The sequence below is a fragment of the Tachypleus tridentatus genome, chromosome 12 (assembly GCF_004210375.1).
Source record: "Tachypleus tridentatus isolate NWPU-2018 chromosome 12, ASM421037v1, whole genome shotgun sequence".
Lineage (NCBI taxonomy): Eukaryota > Metazoa > Arthropoda > Merostomata > Xiphosura > Limulidae > Tachypleus > Tachypleus tridentatus.
In genome coordinates, this window is record NC_134836.1 from 104,186,683 (window position 1) to 104,207,734 (window position 21,052).

Here is a 21,052-nt window from a genome sequence, read left to right on the forward strand (position 1 = left end):
AAGACAAAGAAACAAAATGAACTTATCTACTGACTAGATTATTAATCTTAAAGACAGCTAAGTAAAGATGACATGCTACACTAGAGACTTATGTTATTAATTTAAAACACCGAACTTCATGTCAAACACATACACATTGTGATTATAGGGACAATATTTAGACAGTGAGAGGTTAGCAGTGCACCATCATAAGTGGTCCACTTGAAACAGATTGCACCTGCATTAACTACATTCTGATCTCCTTTTGTCCTAATCACATTTCACTCACTTTATGATCTTTCCCTCACAATGAGGTAAAACATGATAACTTGCTTACCCTTTTGGGTAAGAGGTAACTTTACAGACTTACAACACTGTAATTCCAGGGTTTGATTCCCTGTGGTAAACAGATGATTAAAAGAAAAAAGGCATAAAATCCTTTCTCCAAGTAATTTTACTAGTAAAAGACAGTCACTCATTTATAAGTTATACTTTCCTAGAAAAAAAAATGTATACTTCTTAATTTTAAACACTCAATTATTCAACTATCATTTTCTAAGAGCTAAATATGCATTTTTTTTTAATTTAACACCTGCTTCACTTAAAAAGTTAAACAACAAGAAACTTTACAAATGTAATGTAATAATATAACTTACATGCTGATGAGAATACGCTCCATATGCTGGTGGCATCTGCACAGGATAGCGGCCCGGGAAGTAAGAGGTTAGCTGTGGTCTAAAATGAGGCGGACCTGAAAGACCAGTGGTTGACCAACCACGAGGCTTGGCACTGTACGATGGGCGAGGCTGTTAAATAAAATGAAATATATATATTTCTTCTCATTGATACCTGAACGTTTCAACTGAACAAAGTAATTTAGCATTAAAACATACACGAGGGCTATCTGCACTAGTCATCCCTAATTTAGCAGTGTCAGACTAGAGGGAAAGTAGCTTGTTAACACCACCCACCACCAACTCTTGAGATACTCTTTACCAACCAATGACAATGTTAGAAGCAATAAGATGAGTGACTTTTTTTTTATCCTCTTCTCCACATTTGAATAGCTAGTGTTCTTTTAAGATAAAACATGATCAAAAATGTAAAATTTAAAACAGCTTATATAATATCAACACTACTATAAAAGCAGTTTAAACATAAGATGCATTCTTTCTCAATAATTCATATTGCTTGAATAATTATGGAACAATAACTGAAAACACAACAATAAAAAAATGCTTTCCTTAAAAATCATATCATGCTTCAATATAAAAGCACTTTACTCAACTTGTCAGTTTTTAAAATCAATTAAACTTGAACAATTATCTATTCCAAGCAGTTCAAAATATTTTCTGCTTTTTATATTGACTGTTACGAAGATTAACCTCATAACACGTTTGGCTTGTTTTGAATTTCGTGCAAAGTTGCTCCAGGACCATCTGCGCTAGCTGTCCCCCATTTAGCAGTTTAAGACAAGAGGGAAGGCAGCTAGTCATCACCACCCACTGCCAATTCTTTTACCAATGAATAGTGGGAATGACAATCACATTATAATGCCCCCACAGCTGACAGGGCAAGCACATTTGGTGTGACAGGGATTTGAACCTGAGAACCTCAGATTACAAGACGAGTGCCTTAACCACCTGGTCATGCCGAGCCCTTGTAACACAAAGACAGAAACATACATGAATGAAGCAAAAATAAAATAAAATCACAAGAAGAACTAAGACAATCATATACATGCTAACTTAAATATTAGGTTGAGGAATAATTCGTGAGCGTTTTTAAATAATTTCATTCAAGCATTACATGCAAGACAATACAATACTTCAATGCATGAACACATTACACCCAAAACATTTATTATGATACTTTATTTCATGTAATACCTAGGTATATAGTGTGCATTGTTTTAAACGAAATTGCAAGAAATTAAATGCGAAAAGCAGATGGTGTCGAAAATGCTCGATTTTGTCCGTCCACTTGACATTCCATTTAATGAGCTGAAAATGAAAGCAAAAATTAAAGACATATGAAAATCAAACACACCATCTATTAGAGCAAAAAATTATCTACCAAATGACATGAAATATTTTGCTAAAGCATTTCATTTATGAATATATTTTTTTAACTTGAAAAAACGCTCATGAATTATTCCTCAACCCAATACATATATTTACTAAATCTACTATTTATTTTTCACATCTGGATCACCCTGATGCATACACAACAATGATCTTCTTTTTCTTTCACCTTTCTTATTACAAGGCTGTAAAAACACTTTTTGTATCATTGAGGAAGTGTGCAGTAAAAGTTCTCACTTCATAACATCTTTTTTCAGTTATGCTGTTAAAGCCTCATTGATTATACTCATAATACAAATTCAACCATCAAGAGACACACATATACACACGTATGTTGTACTTTACCTTCCGCCAAAAACAACATATTTCAGTGATTATAATATATAAAAATTTAAGCACTTAGAAGATGTGCATGTGTGTGTGTGTGTATGCACACATATGTAAGTTTATTTCAAAATGATACCATTGCCTGGATTTGCTAAAAAAAACATAAAAAAACAACAACATTAGAATACACTTTACAATAACCTCAAAGTATTTTAATTTCAATTTTTCAAAATGCAGTTCTTGCAAAATATGCATTATACATGATCCACAACAAAGTAAATAATGACTTGTTTTTATACATTGACATAAATTATTAATGTAGTTTCAGTAGGGTGAAATCCAATGCATATTATTATAATATACATTTCAACCAACCAAATGTAATGCTACCATATATAATGTTTCTTCACTTTTAAAACACCAACACAGTAACAACAACATTTAATCATAAGTTTTAAACAGCTTGTTGTTTGGAAATTATTACTTGGCAGATGTCCCCTCCTCCATACATACAGTAATTTCACAAAGTTACATGGCGTGAGTTGAAGATAAATCTATAATACATTTTTAATAACTCTTTATGAAAAGTTTTACTGAAATTCTCTACAAAATCTATCAATTGCCATTATTAACCTATATAGTAAAGACAGTCAATGTACAGAGGCACAGATTTATACAAGTATCTTTCACAATGAAAACAAAAATCAAAACTAAATTTATGCATAACTAGTTTTACAAAAGAATAAAAATCCTGAGGATGTAGAAATGTCAAATTTACAGAAATCTTCAACTTAACAAGAACAAGTCAGAACAAAGTAGTGATGTACTCACACACATACATATCAAATATAATGCCTCAAGCTAACAGATTTTAAAAAAATTTATAATATGGTATGTATAAGGAGATTATTTGTAACCAAGAAATACTTTATTTAAATAAAGAATAATGTTCTCATCTATATTTATATTGGTGGAAGGTAACAATAGAATTATCATAAGAATGTATTACTGAATATGCAGTATAATGTACATATTCCATTGACTACTGATAAGTAAAATTTGATATGTAAGTTATTAATGTTATCAAACTTTCATTTGACTTTTGTGTATAGCACTTTTAGAATGTATCAAATCACTTGAAGTTTTCATATTATGTAATCTCAGAGTTCACGGTATTGTCTGAATTAAAAAATAATTTAATACAAAAAACAATAGAGAAAACTGTCTGTTGAAGAATATTTAACTGATTATATGTGTCTCAACCTTCATTCCTTACTGCCATATCCACAATGATGTTCACCAAAGGACTTTATACTATTGAATTTAGTGTTGGTAAGGTTATATCTTTAACTGTTCATCTAGGGAGGACTACTACCCAACATACTTTGTGACAAGGAAGAGTTAGAATAATGATTTTAATAATTTCCAAGTGTATTTATTTTTGTTTATATAATATACTACTAATGTTATTTCTACTTTATTATGTCTATACAGTGCAAAACTCTGTAAACTAAAGGTTACATGTGAACTATGAAATAATGTGACACAAAAACATTGTCCTCCAGTGGGATAGTGCTGTTGAGGCAATGGACTTACAATATTTAAACCTAGGGTTTGATTCCTTGTGGTATAAACAGCAGATAGCCTAATGTGGCTTAGCCCTAAAACAAACAAGTGGGAGACAATAAACAAACACATATGATTTATTAAAAATGAAAGTCAACGTCAGCATCTTGAAGTCCAAAGTGTCTTGAACAGTGATAATGGAATGAAATAGCTCGTACAGCCAAGAGTTCACTGAAAATGTAGGATTCTAAATTGTCAAAATAGTTCTTGTTAATACAGTTGTGTAAGTACAAGCCAAATTATCAAAAGATTCATTGGTAAGAGTTCATGTGTACAATGCGAGTAAAAACAAAATCTAGAAACATTTTATCTCCCCCCCTTCCCCAGTGCAGAGTTTTTAAAAATGTGGGATTCAACTAGGGGATGCAGTTGATTTCTTGGTGGAATGCAAGCAATTAGAGTAGAGTCAACAGTGTAACGATACAAAATTAAGCTTTTAAATATATATTTTATTAATGAAGATAATAACTACTACAACACATGTAACATTTTAATGCACATCTGTGTATCACTTCTCACTCTTTTTCTCTTTTAAAACAAAAAGGTAGGGGACGCACAAGTGTTTTCTCACAGCAAAACCCCATCAGGCTATCTGCTGTGTCCACTGAGAGAAATTGAACTCTTAATTTTAACATTGTAAATCTGTAGACTTGCTGTTGTTTCACTTGGAGGACACGATACACAAATTGATTGTTTTAAATTTTGCACACAGCTACACGAAGACTATCTGTGCTAGTCGTCCCTAATTTAGCAGTGAAAGACTAGAGGGTTTGTGTTTTTCCTTATAGCAAAGCCATGTCAGGCTGTCTGTTATAAATCCATAGACTTACTGCTGTCCAAAGGTGAAAAGATTAGAGGGAAGGCAGCTAGTCATCACTACCCACTGCCAACTCTTTTACCAACAAATAGTGAAACTAGCCTTCACATATCACCATCACAGCTGAAAGGATGAGTATGTTTGGTTGGACCACTATCGAACCCACGACCCTCAGATTAACGTATGATGCACAAAAATGTTACAACTGTTCTAAACATTTCACTACTGAACATAATTTGTCAAATAGTAACTCCACTTTCCATTCAAAGTACATTGTAGTTAAATAGTTTTGCACCAGAAAAAAACATTTTTCCCCTTGATGACTGCTTTCCACAGTTAATCAGCTATATGATAAACTTCATTCAAGGCAAAACAAAATTACAGATATAATTTTGCAAATATGGTACAAACTGACGAGGTCCATTGTAAATGAATATGATAAACATCTGACTAATTACCTTGAAAATTATTAGATATTTGATATAATGGAATGAACATACATTCATATATATATATATATATACACACACACACACGTAATAAAAGTACACTGGCATAGACGTCGCAGGAAGAGAGAGAGGTCGACGTTGGGGGCACCTCTCGTGAGCCTTAATTGCATTTTGCATTTTTTGGTCACGGAAAATTAAATATAATAATGCAAGAGCAGCATTATAGTTCTATATTCTGATTACCTCTTTTCTATACTAATGTGTTTCTTCAACCTGACAAGAACTTTGTTACAGAATATGTAATAGACTGCTTCTAACTCACGGCTTACTTGTATTGTTAATTTCAGAAACACTCCACCCACTCCGAAGATGAGACAAAAAATCTTGCGACGTCCGTGGCAGATCGCGTTTTTTTCCCCAGTATCATTACCTCATGTATTCATACTCTAAGATATGTTGTTACAACTTGACGATGACGGCTCATATTTTCAGTTTTAAAGGCAAAATATAATGATTTATGTTTAGGCTCCGTGAGAGTAACATTAATCAAGAGTGTTTATTTCTTCTAACTATATCCCATCATGACAAAGTTCTGTTGTCTAACAATGATCGACATGCTCGGGCATGTTAGTTTAGACGCAACGGCTAATTTTAGGCTTCAACCTGGAAGTAGTGTCCAGCAAACGTTTTTCGATAGTTCTTATACAGTGTGGACGTGCCAATTCTTAATCTGGATGATGCCACTTTTGCATCCCTCGGCGTTTCGAGATATTCATAATGGCTGCTAAAACATAAGTTTGACCATATCTCTGCTTCTTGAAATATCAAAACCAAATACATTCTACAATGAAGATTTTGGGTGCAACAATTTCAAATTTATTATTATTATGTTCCTAGAACGAAATTCAATCCAATATAGCGGCCATGTTGACTAAAAAAAATTCAGATTTTAGGACCTTGTTGTTAAACATTTTTTTGCCAAAAACTGTGTTTTAATTATATTATTAGCAGCAGCATCTAAGATAATTATGTTTAATTATAATAAATATGTAGGCTTACAAGTCAAATAACTAAATATTTTCTGGCAGAGGGGGTCGACACAAAAGTTGGTCTATAATTCATGTCAAATAAAATCTACGTATTGCAAAATCTTTAGTTTCCAAACAACTGAGGTTACAAATTACACAAATAAATCAACTTATATAAGCCTTTATAATCTTTGTTTGCATAATAAGTAGCGCCACTTCTTGTAAATTAACCTGATGTAAATCATACATTACAATGACGTCATTAGCATCGTTACGCAGACTAATAGATGTACAGGGTGGTTTAGATTGTTTATCAATTTTACGAATTTACTCTCTTTACACATTCAAGGAAGTGCTTGCCATATTACCGTATTTAGTGACATTTTGGAGTGTTTTATGGATTTACTCTCTTTAAACATTCAGGGAAATGCTTGCCATATTACCGTATTTAGTGACATTTTGGAGTACATGCTTTAAGTTAGCCACTTGCTAGGTTTAATCTTACTGAGATTCTTACTTCGAAAAGGTCAACCTTTAAACTGACTTGTGAGTACCACCAGTTCATTAAGGTCGTTTCATACGAAATGGCCGACTTTCGCTTAGTTGAAGAGTGACTGCGATTAGAAAAAGTTGGATACGGTACTTTGACTGTATGCTATTCAGTACTGACGAGAGTGTTGTTCTTATTTGTCTGTCGTGCCAAGTTGTATTATACATGTTTTTATGTCTCTTTAGAACCCTATATAAAATGATGTATTCAAAACAATTGAGACTACTTTTTGTACGAGTTCAAATTGGGAAAGAAATGCAGCCGAGGCAGCTAAAAACACCAATCTGGTGTTTGGATAAGGGAATGCTTCTCAACGGGACTATTCGGCGTTGGTTCCAGAAATTTGGTTCTGGTGATAGGAACTCGAGAATGAATCTCGAGGAAGACCTTAATTTGTTGTGAATGAAGAAAAATTAAGAGCTATTGTGGAAGCTAACCCACAAACGACAGTTCGGGCACTTGCAACAGACTTGGAAATTTCCAGCGTAACTGTTTCTCATCACCTAGCTGCAGTCGTAAAGGTTAAAAAAATTGGACAAAGGGGTACCGCGCAAATTGATAGAAGGGCATAAACTGGTTAGAAACCAGAGGGAGTCATTGTTGAAGGGAATTGTTACGATAAGTGGATCTTATACGACAACCGGTAGCCATCAAGACACTAGTTAGATCAAAAATGGAGACAGTAACTGCTCAATGAGGGCATCACGAGTCTCTTCAGAGAGAACAAATAGTGATGGTACGACCCAAGGAAGCACATATGGCTCCAGCCTCCAAGGGTGTATCAAGTGGCAAAGACAGGGTTGGCACATGCTGATCAACCAGCAGTGTCACCCCACCATGCACTCTTCTATCACACAATCTGTCATTTCCCTAAAAAAAAAAAGAAACTGCTGAAAGATGACTGTATCGGCAGGTTTCAGAAACGTTTCCTGTGAGGAGAGATTCAGGATAGTGAGAATCAAACAAATCCTTAATGTCATCTATATTTCAACGAAAACCCCGACAGTTTCAGAAACCTAGATCAGAGTGGCCATTTCTATTTACGTGGAGAAGAACGTGGCAGGGAGCCCTTCTGTTTTCAACCACTTGTTTCTTTGTTCGATAAAGGTCTATCAGCCTCTACTGGTTCGAGTAGGCAGGTCTTTGTCTGTGGACAAAGATTCCAGCGATTGAAGGAATGATCGAATGGTCAATTTACTTCTCGGGGCTGCAGAAAAGGATGGACTCGGGGGGTCACTGGAACGAGTGGCAGGGGCAGAGATGGAAGTAGACGTAGATTTGTTAACTCTTTTAATGATGGAGGGCAAAATATTCTTCAGGTGTTTTGCAAACGACTCTGCTGTAGGCACAGAGACCTCTGTCTGTACTCCCACTGTGGCAGTGGAATGGAGTACAGCAACGTATGTCCAAGATGAAGTTGGGGAAGATAATTTCGTAGCCTCTGGGTAGGCGATATTATTTATAGTCTTCAAGCATTACAACTCTTTCTCCTCCACCTATTTAGGGCAAGAAATAGAATAAGAGGGGTGTGGACCTCTACAGTTAATACAGCGTGGTTCTAATTTGCACTTGTAAACGTCGTGGGCATTGCCACCACAACGAGCACCTGTTAAAGAACCGCAATATGATGTTTTTGAGTGACTGAACCGTTGACACTGTTAATTTGCGAGTGGAGATTCGGCACACCACAGAAACGCCATAGCTGAAAAACTAGCAAGGATCTCCGAATCAGGAATGTTCTTTAAATTCCTCTCAATTATAACTATTTTGGAAGAATTCAAAGTTTCATAGGGAGTAATCTCGATAGGTATATCCACAATGGCCTTCGATTTCAAGGAGTTTGTTATGTTGTGGAGATGTTTCCAAGAAAATGTCTTCAGAGTGCAACTTATTTACTGACTTAAAGGAGCCAGTAAGTCCCTCTAATCAATTTTAAATAAAAAAGGGGGGCATCTGCCCAAAGGATTTCTCGGATAATGAATGAATAATTAGATATCGAGATACAGAAGCCGACTGTAATGTTGACTGTACAACAGAGTCGTCCATGAGTGGTCATTTCCGATAATGTATTTTTTCAATTGTTTTCATTTTTTTCGTAAATGGGGGTATCCATAATAAAGAGGTTACATTTCAGTGATATATATGTAAAAACGGCTCGTTTGGGTTGAGAAATTTTTTACACAGAGGAGTGAACAACATTTCGACCTTCTTCGGTCATCGTCAGGTTCATTTCAGTGCCCACTGATCTCTCCCACCATGGAGCACTATGAGTGGACGCACTACAGTACCAAACAAGGAGACTGCAGCAACGCCAGGGTTTCGTAAGCACTATACCTGAATATCAGTATCAGACACAAAGTCCACAACACTCACTAAGAACGTCCAACTCTAGTACTCAGTTGACCCTAGCGAGGCCACCCCAAGGCCGCCTACATACACGAATTCAAGACTAAATGGTGTGTTGGAGTTGAAGCCCTCAACCATCAGGATCCTCTTCTCCCCTTCACGGTTGCCACGCACGGCAAATACATGGGTGACCGTGAAGTGGACGAGAGGATCCAGCAGATGGTTGAGAGGTCCAACTCCAACACACCACAACCAGAGAAGATTGTGTACTTTTAGTTTACCTCCTGTGGGAGGTCCACTCACCACGTACTTGAATTCACCTCGGGAGGATGATAATACTAACAATGAACATGTCACACATGATTCGCTATTTAAGATGATTCATAAAACGCATATTACAGTTAAAAAAACCTTGTGAACGTTAAAAGTGAACCATGGAGTATATTTCGTATGTTTTAACAGTGTTACAAATACACACACACACAAAACTTATAAAGGTATGGTAGATACGAAATAAAACATGTTGTTCACGCCCAACAGGCTACCTGCAATGTAAAACTAATAAAACTTTGTTTGTTTTGAATTTCGCGCAAAGCTACCGAGGACTATCTGCGCTTGCCGTCCCTAATTTAGCAGTGTAAGACTAGAGGGAAGGTATCTAAGTCATCACCACCTACCGTCAACTCTTGGGCTACTCTTTTACCAACGAATAGTGTGATTTATCGTTACATTATAACGCACCCACAATTGAAAGGGTGAGCATGTTTGGTGCGACACGGATTCGAACCCGCGACCATTGGATTACGAGTCGAGTACCTTAACCGCCGGGCCCTAATGAAACTTAGTTTGACATCTTTCAAAGTTTTGTTTTTCTAAACTTAACCATGCAGTTAACAGTAAACTATCAACAAACAAACCTTTACTCATTTTGTTTGTATATAGTTGTGGTTGTTGAACATGAAGTTTGTCTTTACTCAATATGAAGCTCTTTAAATCCACTTGGGATGATACAAAACACCAAGAAGAAATTAAATGAAGAAATAAATTAACTGTGTTTTACTGACTATGTGGATTTGATGTTAAATACTAATGTATTTGGAAAAGATATTTACGGGAAACGAAAACATAAAATTACGCCTCACTTGTATTTCTCAAATTTAACGTCTGAACTACTGAAACATTCTCAAACGCTCAAAATGATAAGGCCCGGCATCGCCAGGTGGGTTAATGCGTTCGACTCATAATCTGAGGGTCCCGGGTTCGAATCCCGGTCGCACCAAACATGCTTGCCCTTTCAGTCGTAGGGGCGTTATAATGTAACGATCAATCCCACTATTTGTTGGTAAAAGAGTAGCCCAAAAGTTGGCGGTGGGTAGTACACTGCAAAATTAGGGACAGCTAGTGCAGATAGCCATCGCGTAGCTTTGCGCGAAATTCAAAAACAAACAAACAATATGACAATAAATTATAATTTTTGCACTTGGCCCGTGACACAAGACCCCTCTAAAATTTCGCGCTTGCGCCATACCATTACAGAAATAAATCCCTCAGGAAAATTCTCGAAAAACTCCTGAAACGAGACTTGTTTTTATCCTTCAGTTCGAACGAAATCTGTACATTAATTTTTTATGTAGGTTTAAGAGAAGAAAGGAAATCAACTTTCACGACGATAAACATAAATCTATTTTCTATGATTTATATTTTGAAACTGCACATCTAAGCAGATCGTTAAAAAAAGTCTCGTCAATATAATTTAATATCTTGTGAGTTTCTTGTTACAACATTACTTATGCATATGAATATTTATGTAATCTAATAGGATAATCTCCTAATTCAGGAAAAATATTCCAACTTTCTATCTATTACTTTAAATGTAATTATAATCCTATAGGAATCCATACAGGTGCAACAAATACCTTTGTCGCGAGTTTTAGAGCTTTATTCAGGAGAAGAGAGGTTTACATAAAAATTAAGCACATATTTCATTTCTTCTCAAATAAAGAATCGTTAAAGACTACAGTCTTGTGCTAAGCACCTGACTGTTTGATAAGTAAAAGTAAAATGTGCTAACCAAGCTCTTAAAATGTCTCCAAAACCTAATCGGTGGCTGAAGAGTAACTGATCAATATCTTCAACTGGAAGTACTTAATAAAATATTACTGATAAACAATAGATCCGAGAGCGCGTCCTTTACAAAAATCTTCAAACAAAATTCTCAGCCAAAGTAGAAAAATCCTTAAAGAAAACTGTTTAAAACAGCAATGGGAAACGAAACCTCACAAAAACCACTCAGCAATGGCTTTCAGTTTTGGAAAATGAAGACTTTATGTGACAGAATCCTCCAACCCAAAACTTTATCATGATGAAGCTGAACACATTCCCCTCTGTGCATTTACAAAATGGACTTGAAGCTGGTAATTACTCATATTCTTCCAGCCACAACTAAAATCAAAATCAAGAATTGTTTTCGTGAGAAAAATGGCCAAACAAAAAACAACCAAATCACAGCGATCCTTTTCAACCACGTGTACACAGAAATTGCCTTTTGGAGCTCCAATTCATTTTTGAGTCTTTAATCTGCTTAAATATTGCTTGAAGGTTATAGAACAAATACATTACGGTAAACTATACAAGTAGTAAAACAAGATGGCTGTGCTCCAAGAAAACATGATAGTTGCTTCAAAGCCATTGTTAATGAAACAGCAAGTGCAGCCTTCACTAGTAGTATGAACCATCTAATCAATGTTTCAATAAAAATAATGTAAATAGCCTTGCACAGTAAGACCTTCACGTAAATAATACACATGTGAAAGCTTTTCGATGATAAAATAAAATTTTCATACAGGCAAATGTACAGTTGTCTATCATATTTCTACTTAAACGAGGTAACTGAAAACATAATTTATGCTTTTCTAGACCACGAACGCTATATACTTAGAGTTATTTCATGTCAAACATGCTTATTTATGGTTGTTACAAAAGCATCAACAACAGCAAAACGGTCCTTATGGTTGTGACAAAAACACTGGCATATAAGCAATTCAGTATAGAAGAATGGGCTATGAAAATAATTACATATTAATGATTAAAATCACGTATTTCGTGAGTTTACTGAAACAATTGATTAAATAATTACGTTTGTGGTTTAATCTTAAATACATTCTAAGTCTGAGACATAAAAATCTCAATGTCCGTTAAAATGACAACTTTATGTTTCATATTTTCAAACATATAAATTTGAAAATATTAGTACTGATAACACAATGTAACACAAATTTTGATCCTGGATAGTATGTGTTATTTGTCAATTGCTTATGTTATAAAATTACAGAAAATACCAATATTCCCTTCAAACTTTGATTTTGCGACCTGGATAATGAAATTTAGAAATTAACCTAATTTTCTATGTCCAAACGGGCAAATTTGTACATTTTCATTTATATAAGGTCTAAATGAAATACCATATTAATCATGCTTTAGATGTATTTGTACTAAGGTTATACAAAAATGTTTAGAAATGAGTAATTTTTCGAGATTTGCGACTGTAATGTAAATCACTTTCACGTGTATATATACATGTTTTCATTATACGCTCCCAGGTCACAAAAGCAAAGTTTGAAGAGAAAATAGGTCTTTTCCATATACTTTAGGTATAAGCAATTAAGAAATAACACTTTCTGCCCAGGAATAAGAAAAAGTAAAGATTTTGTTACATGGTGTAATATAACTTTGATATTTTCACAAGCATTTTAAACAAATTTATGAAACTGTTGTAAATAACTCCACATTTTATAGTTATATTTTACCATAAAATTCTCATATAAAATTGCCTGAAAACCTAATTAAAAAACACAAATAAAACCCTCGTTACTTTAAGAACTGCCATATTTAAAAATTCAAGTCTTTCTGATTCTCAGAAACCTTATGAACTATATATATCAGAATCATTTGTCTTTTCCCAATGTAACATAATTGAAGTTTGAAAGTCATATAACTTATTAACAACGCTTGTTTCTCTACCCGAAGAATTACAGAACTTCTATGTAATCTGTTTCAGTACCGATCAGTAACAGGAAAAAAAACACTACTTACGTTTCGTATGTAGCTGACTAGTATAAAAACGGAATGAAGACTTCAGAAAGGTAGAAAGTGTCATCGAAATAAAGAAACACATGATAATAATGACATGACAGTGACATACAGCCCTCCTTATATAATGTACAAACAGGCGCATCCGTAAGGATGAAAGAATATCACATCATATTATATAGGAAACATACAATTTTGATGTCTATGCACTACACGGTTTGTAGAAACAGGCGCATTCGTAAGGATGAAAGAATACCACATCATATTATATAAGAAACATACAATTTCGATGTCTATGCACTACACTGTTTGTACAAACAGGCGCATTCGTAAGAATGAAAGAATATCACAACATTATATTATATAAGAAACATACAATTTCGATGTCTATGCACTACACTGTTCAACAAAAAGTCCCCCGACAAAAGTAATGGTTTGGTTTGGTTTGAATTTCGTGCAAAGGTACTGAGGGCTATCTGTGCTAGCCGTCCCTAATTTTGCAGTGTAAGACTAGAGGGAAGGCAGCTAATCATCACCACCCACCGCCAACTCTTGGGCTACTCTTTTACCAACGAATAGTGGGATTGACCATCACATTACATAATGCTCCCACGGCTGAAAGTGCGAGCATGTTTGGCGTGACGGGGATTCAAACCCGTAAACCTCGGAATACGAGTTGAGTGCCTCAACCACCTAGCAACGCTGGACCTCTGAAAACTTGTACTAGATGGACACTAAAAAGAAAAAAAAATAACGCGTTTTCTCAATCTTACATATCAATTTAAAAAAGAATTATCAGCTCAACGTTTGTACTGTCTTCAATATCGAGCAGCGAGCTTCGTTAGCTTACAAAAATATAGTGGATTTGATCAACAGAAATGTCATTATATCCTTACTGGATCATTTACAACAGCAGAGTTTAAAAAGTTAGTAGCAGTCTGTGATGTTTGCAGTTTCACTACACATGTAAAATGTTTCATCGAACTTAATGTTTTACATAATAACAGATTCCGTAATTAACAGACCTTTAGTTTATTAAATACTATAGAAGTTTCTATTGTTTCATAGTGTGCCCAGCCATCAATTTAATGCGTCTTCCTAATAATTAAAGACTCGCACATACTTCGAGATTAGCTCAGTTTTGAATAAACAACGGTATTGTAAGACATCAATAGTAATTACTTGTACTTCACGAGGTGTTATATTATGCAGTTAATATCAGGAAGGGTTGCCGTCTTACACATACGATAGGTTAAGGATATGGTATAATATATGCCCAAAAAATTCTGGGGTAAATATTTCATCAATTACCTTAGCGATAAAGATAAATACATCGTCATAAACTTACAGTGAGATAATGATATGTATTCGTGTAGACGTGTGTTTCAGTGCTCTCTATGTATTTTGCTTTATTAAGTGGTTCAGTTATCGTTCACCCTGACAAACGTGTGAAAGCGATTATGCTGCAATACTGTGCCATGATATTAATGTTGAATACTTCCTACGGCCTGTAAGGGAAGACTTAAATAATAAATGCAGTGCGTGATTTTAAATCACTCTCACAAATACGTGCGAGTCAAAGAACCTGTTAAGACGCACAAGTAACATATTTGGACTTGTAATCAATGTAACAATTTTAACACTAATTAAATTTGCATTTTTTACGGGAGAGGGAGCTGACTACAAAATTAAAAATGTTATGTTTAAAACACTTTAAAATGAAATTTTCTTTATTTTTACAGAGTTGAACCTGTTACAGCATAAAGGAAGGTCTAGGTATTTAACTGTTCAAAAACTCATATGCAAATACAATGGTTGTATTTCAGAAAAAGAAAACAAAGAAACACATGGCATGTGGAAAATATTATTACAACAGTTTTAAACAATAAGAAAGGAAAAAAATATTAAAACACAAGCATGGAAAATATTATTTTTTTATTGTTGTTGACGGAGCAATTACATTACTCAGCAGCAACGTAGTCATTATTTGATATATTAAAAGTGCAAGTGTGTCTGAACGTTAATTTACCAAATTTCTATGCTTCACACTGTTGTGAGGTGGAAAGTGAGCGTTGTTGAACCTAAAAGTTATATATAAATAGAGAGAAAGAAAGAGACAGACGCCATCTGTTAAACGTTAACTTGCACTTAGGCGGAGATGTTCAGAAGTCAGTGGTCCAGTGTGTGCGACAGAGCAAACGCGAAAAACTTCCTGTCGTGATTCGAACATTTTTTTCAAGTTTCACACTTGAAAAAATGTGTAAAAATAGGATAAAATTAGGCTTCACGGACCTTGCACAAATGACGCGTGCTAGCATATGTTACAAATATACATCAACAGCACCGAATAACTACATACAAAACTAGTTTTCAAAATGGCAAATTTTAGAACAGTTTAAGAAAGAACTGACTGAACAAGAAACCGTAAATACGTCTAATACAAAAAGTTTATCCTTTAAGCGTAATTCTGTACAAAAAAGGCAAGTTTTATTACAACGTTTTACATCGATTCACACTTCTGAAAAGTACACGGGAATTAACAAATAATAATAGCAACACTAATAAGAAACGAAATTTTTATTTCAATGTGATTCGAATTCAGTTCTGAAGTAATAATTATAACCACTTTAACAGACTGATGGAAAATGGTTATCAGCTGGCATGACTGAAGAGTTAGTTTCTATTGTTTGTTCGTAGTTAAGAACAAACCTACACAATGAACAATCAGTGCTCTGCCCACCATGGGTATTGAAACCCGATTTCTAGCGTTGTAAGACGACAGATACACCGCTGGGTCACTGGGTAGCATGTTTTTTAATGACCATTGTACCGGAGATATAAGACATTTTTGTGAAGTTAATTTCATCTGTCCATCATCCACTACAATTGAAGCTTCCAGGTATCTATCTTTCTATTAACAGACCACATATGACGTTTCCGTTATCATTAATTTTTCGTCATTTTACAAAGATAAGTTTACCTAAGACTGATGACAATATCACGACTACCCAAGCTGCAATTCGTAGTTTTACCACATTGTCTTACTTCCAATACTTTTTGTTTCAAGCTGAATTATAGTATTTTTTCTAGTATTACTGAAATAAAATAATTTATATTATATATAAAGTAAGTGAAGATATATCCATAAGGGCCATTTGAGCATGAGCAAAGCCATCTCTAATTTTGATTTGATAAATTAGAGGGAAGACAACTAGTCAACAGCACTCACCGCCAACTGTCTGACCAAACTGTGAAATTTCACCGTCACACTTATATAGGGCCAACGCATCCTAAAATGCCAGATGAGTTTTTACGATACTGGACATAAAGCACGAACCCTTGGATTCACACCCCGGGCACGCTAACCACCTCGCTACGCCTTTCCAACAATTCAAAAACAAATACTACTTATGTAAAGGCTCTCCAGTGGTAAAACGGTATGTCTGCAGATGCGCAACACTAGAAACAAGGTTTCAACAGTCCTGGTGGACAGAACACAATTAGCCTATTGTATAGCTTTGTACTACAAACAAGTAATTAAAGTTAAAATCTGATGAATATACGAAATTAAATGGATAAATTAATAATTTAAATTTAATATAAACAAGCTAAACACGCACTGTTTGCATATTGAGTTACCAAATAATAAAAGAATAACAAATAATTAATTTAAAAAGCAAAAAGAATGTAATTTACATATTTAGAAGATCTTCCTTTTTTTTTCTACTTGTCGGGTTTTTGGTCTTAAAGACTAGGGATGGTCAGGTTCGCTTGGACCTCTTCCTCCAAAAAACGAAAGATCCTCTCTATCTCATTGTGTGGGTATACAATGGAACCCCTCCAAGCGGCCACCCCTTGAAAGCGGTCATTCAATCACAGTCCCTTGTTTTGTTTACATAATCCCTAATTATGTACAGTGGAACCCCTCCAATCAGACCAGTTTGTCTCAGTCCCGAAGGTGGTTGCTTTAGATGTGTTCCACATGTGTGTGTGTGTGTGTGTGTGTGTGTGTATATATATATATATATATGTGTGTGTGTGTGTGTGTGTGTGTGTGTATATACCCAGGAGGGTCAGGTACACTTGACCTCTTCCTCCTTCCTTGTTGGTGTAAACTGCTTAGTTATTATATTATATATGTAAAAACGTCAGATTCACAAAGAAAGCTGACCGATAGCTGACCACATGTTTGAAGGAGGTTGTGTAACTGAGTGTAGGAATGTAGAGGGCGTGCTTAGATGTTTGATTATATTTATTAATATAGGTATAAAAGGTGTTTCCTTTGTATTGGTTTATTTTGGGCTTGAGTTGTATAAGAAGGTCGAAACGCTATTTGCTCCTCTACATAAAAAAAAAAAAATATGTACCCATTCCAGCCGTTTTTACATATATATTTTTCTCTACAAGTGGGTTTTCTCGTCATCACTGCTCAGTATATTAATTACTACATAAGGGCCTCAATAATCCAATCAGGGCAATGTCCATGTATTTTGCACCATCAATTCCTTCACTAAAGTCTAGCTCATAGGTGGCCTGTGCATATGTATATATTTTTAATTATTTGATAATTTTATCTTAATGATTTAATATATAAATTAATCGGAGGGAGTTGCTTAGGATCATCTTCACCACATATGCAGTACCTGTCGAGTTCGCATAATAGATCATTTTTTCTCCAATTTTATCAAAATATTTCATTGTACTGTGTAGGAGTCTATCTGCTATTGTTAGTGTGTTTATGCATAAACTTTGAAGAGGTGTTTCTAGGTACTCTATATGCTGTCGTTAGTGTATTTTGTAATGGCTGTAGTTTGGTTTTCAATTGTTTTTTGCTTACATTAATTCATGCTGGAGCTGCATATATATGTTTTGTATATTTTGAGGATGTTCTCAGGTGTTGCTCCACTGTTTTTACCAGTTAGACCACTAGCATAGTTTATTCTTCGTCAAATTTTAGTTTTTATATTATTTATATGGTTTGTCCATGTAAGTTTAGAATCAAACGTTAATCCGAAAAATTTTGCGGATGTTGCGGTCTGGAGAAGTGTTCCATTCACGTAAATCTGTTGGTTGTGCTTTTTGATGTTTCGTTGACTTTAAAAATATCACTAGTTAGGTTTCTGCTGTGTTTATTTTGATTATATAATTTTGACAGTATTCTCATATTCTGTTTAATTGCGGTTGTAAATATATATTTGTGGCTGCTATTTCTGGTGTGGGGGCACTTTTCCAGATTGCTACATCGTCAGCGAACTGCGACAAGTATTCATGATTTGGATCTATTAGTGGCATATTGTTCACATACATGATGAAAAGAATAGGGCTAACTACCCCTCCCTTGAAGGACGCTTGCTTCTGGAGTGAAGAACATTTTCTGTTTTCCAAAAAGTTGAAGAGCCAGCAAATAATTCCACGCGATAGTCCCATTTCATTCATACGGAAACGGAGACCATTGTGCCATACAGTGTAGAATGCTTTCTCGATATCGAGGAAGCAAGCGACAGTACATTTTTTTTTTTATTAAAGCTTGTTTGTTTTTGAATTTCCCGCAAAACGAGACGAGGGCTAGCTGCACTAGCCGTCCCTAATTTTGCAGTGTAAGACTAGAGCGAAGGCAGCTAGTTATCACCACCCACCGCTGAAAGGGCCAGCACGTTTGGTGCGACGGGGATTCAAATCCGCGACCCTCGGATTACTAGCCGAACGCCTTAACCCACCTGGCCATGTCGGGCCTTTTTTAAAGGCATTTATTATTGTTTCAGTTAACCTAACTAAATGATCTGTTGTTTGTCTAAATTTTCTGAATCCGTTTTGTTCCTCAGGTAATTTTGATGTTACCTCCAAAAATGTGTAGAGTCTATTACTTATTATTCTTTCAATAATTTTGCCAATATAGCTGGTCAGACTGACTGGTCGATAACTGTTTGGTTTATTGGCTGGCTTACCTTCTTTATGGAGCATTAGTATATTGGCTTGCTTCTAATAAACTGGGATGTAGCCAGAGTAAAATGACAAATTAAAGATTGCTAATAGATGGTCAAATAATTTCGGAAATGGCTTTTTTGATAAGAATTGCTTGTATGCCGTCATTTCCTGGCGATTTGTTTTTTGAGTTTTTGACTGCTTGTTTAAGTTCTGTTAGTGTGATATTTTTAGTAAGCAGTAATTATTATAATCATTTGTGTTATTGGTGTTGATATTAACTGGTTAATACGGTTTGTATAATTCTGGGCTAATTGTTACGTGATTGTTTAATGGGTCGTTACGTGTTTTGAAAGTGTTCTGCAGTTGTTGTCTGAAGGCTTCTGCTTTTTCTTTGTTGGTGTGCGCTGAGGTGTTATTATGTTCTAGTGTTGTGTATTTTCGTCTTGTGGCTATGTTGGTGAGTTTTTTATAGATGTGACCAAAACTTTCCAAGATCTGTTTTTCATTAAGCTGGCAGCAGCAGTTATCCCATTTTTCTTGTTTTAACAATTTAATCTGATTTTATTTCTGATACTGTTAATTTGTGTTTTTATTTCTTGTTGCTATGAACTGTCTTCTCAACTGTCTTCATTGCTTTATCAGTGTTGTTAGTTGGTTGTTTGGTTTCCATGCGTTATTTATAGTTTTATGTTGTTACTTTAGTATAGCATCCGTTGCTGTTTTTAGTGGGCACTCTGTGATTATTAGACTATAACAAAGAAAGATCCGCTGCACTTCTGCTTTGTGGGTATTTGGGTATGTTCAATTTTGAAATACCCAGGAGAGTCAAGTGCACAAGACCTCTTCCTCCATCCCTAGCTTTCATGTCCACTACTAGTAAGAATTTGTTGTTGTTGTAGTGGTTTTGGGCCAGATTATTCCACAGAACTCCAACCCTTTTCAGGGCAATGTCCACGTATTGTCTTGATTTGCTCCCCTTTTTTTTTCCTTTATCCATTTATTATTTTCCCCCTCTTTTATTCCTTTTTTTATTAGTATATATTTCTTTTTCCACACACACATATTCCCTTTTTCCATATATATTTATCGGAAAAATAAAATAATAATAAAAGTAAAATATAACATAAAAGAGAAAAAGGAAAAAAAAACAAAAATCTAGTTTTAAATGTCTAGTGTATGGTGTCCATTTTGATTTATATTTATTAAATATATATTCATAGGAGAGAGGTACTTAAGGACTATGTTCATCATGTACGTAGTATCTGTCGATATCACACATTAAGTCATTTTTATGCCAATTCTTATTAAAATACTTTAGTGCATTATGCAAGAGTCTTACAGATATTGTCTTTATGTTTGTGGATTGATATGAATGAAGTACTACGTGGTACTTTATAGGATGAAGTTAAGATTGAATTTTGTATTCTTTGTAGTTTGTGTAATGTTTATCCAGGCAGGAGATGCATATTCTATTATAGGCATAATGCATGTTTTGTAGATTTTTATTATATTATCAAGTGATGTACCTTGATTTTTACCTGAAATCCTCTCTCTCTCTGGTGTTTGGGTATATATATTTTGTATACCCAGGAAAGTCATGTACACCAGATCTCTTCCTCCTTCAATTACATTGTTGGAATGGACTGATTAATATGTAATAATATCAACTTTAAACTGGTCCTTTTCAAGACAATGTCCATTCATATTTTTCTTTCATTTTTTTTATACCCGAAATCCTTTTTCTCTGAAGTTACAAATTTGTGTTTCGCGCATTATCTTGATGTTATCTAGTAGAGATATTTCGAATTCACGTTTATATTTGAAAACAGCTC

At 34.8% G+C, this 21,052-nt stretch overlaps 1 protein-coding gene across 3 annotated transcripts in view; it reads right to left on the reverse strand.

Annotated features, from left to right (window-relative positions):
* Nucleotides 1-21,052, reverse strand: part of LOC143234209 (RNA-binding motif, single-stranded-interacting protein 1-like) — a 125,999-nt gene that overhangs the window by 55,438 nt on the left and 49,509 nt on the right. For all 3 annotated transcript variants that reach the window (XM_076471390.1, XM_076471392.1, XM_076471391.1), the window contains one exon: nucleotides 636-785. In XM_076471390.1, the coding sequence (XP_076327505.1) occupies nucleotides 636-785 (150 nt within the window). The remainder of the gene's footprint in view (nucleotides 1-635; nucleotides 786-21,052) is intronic.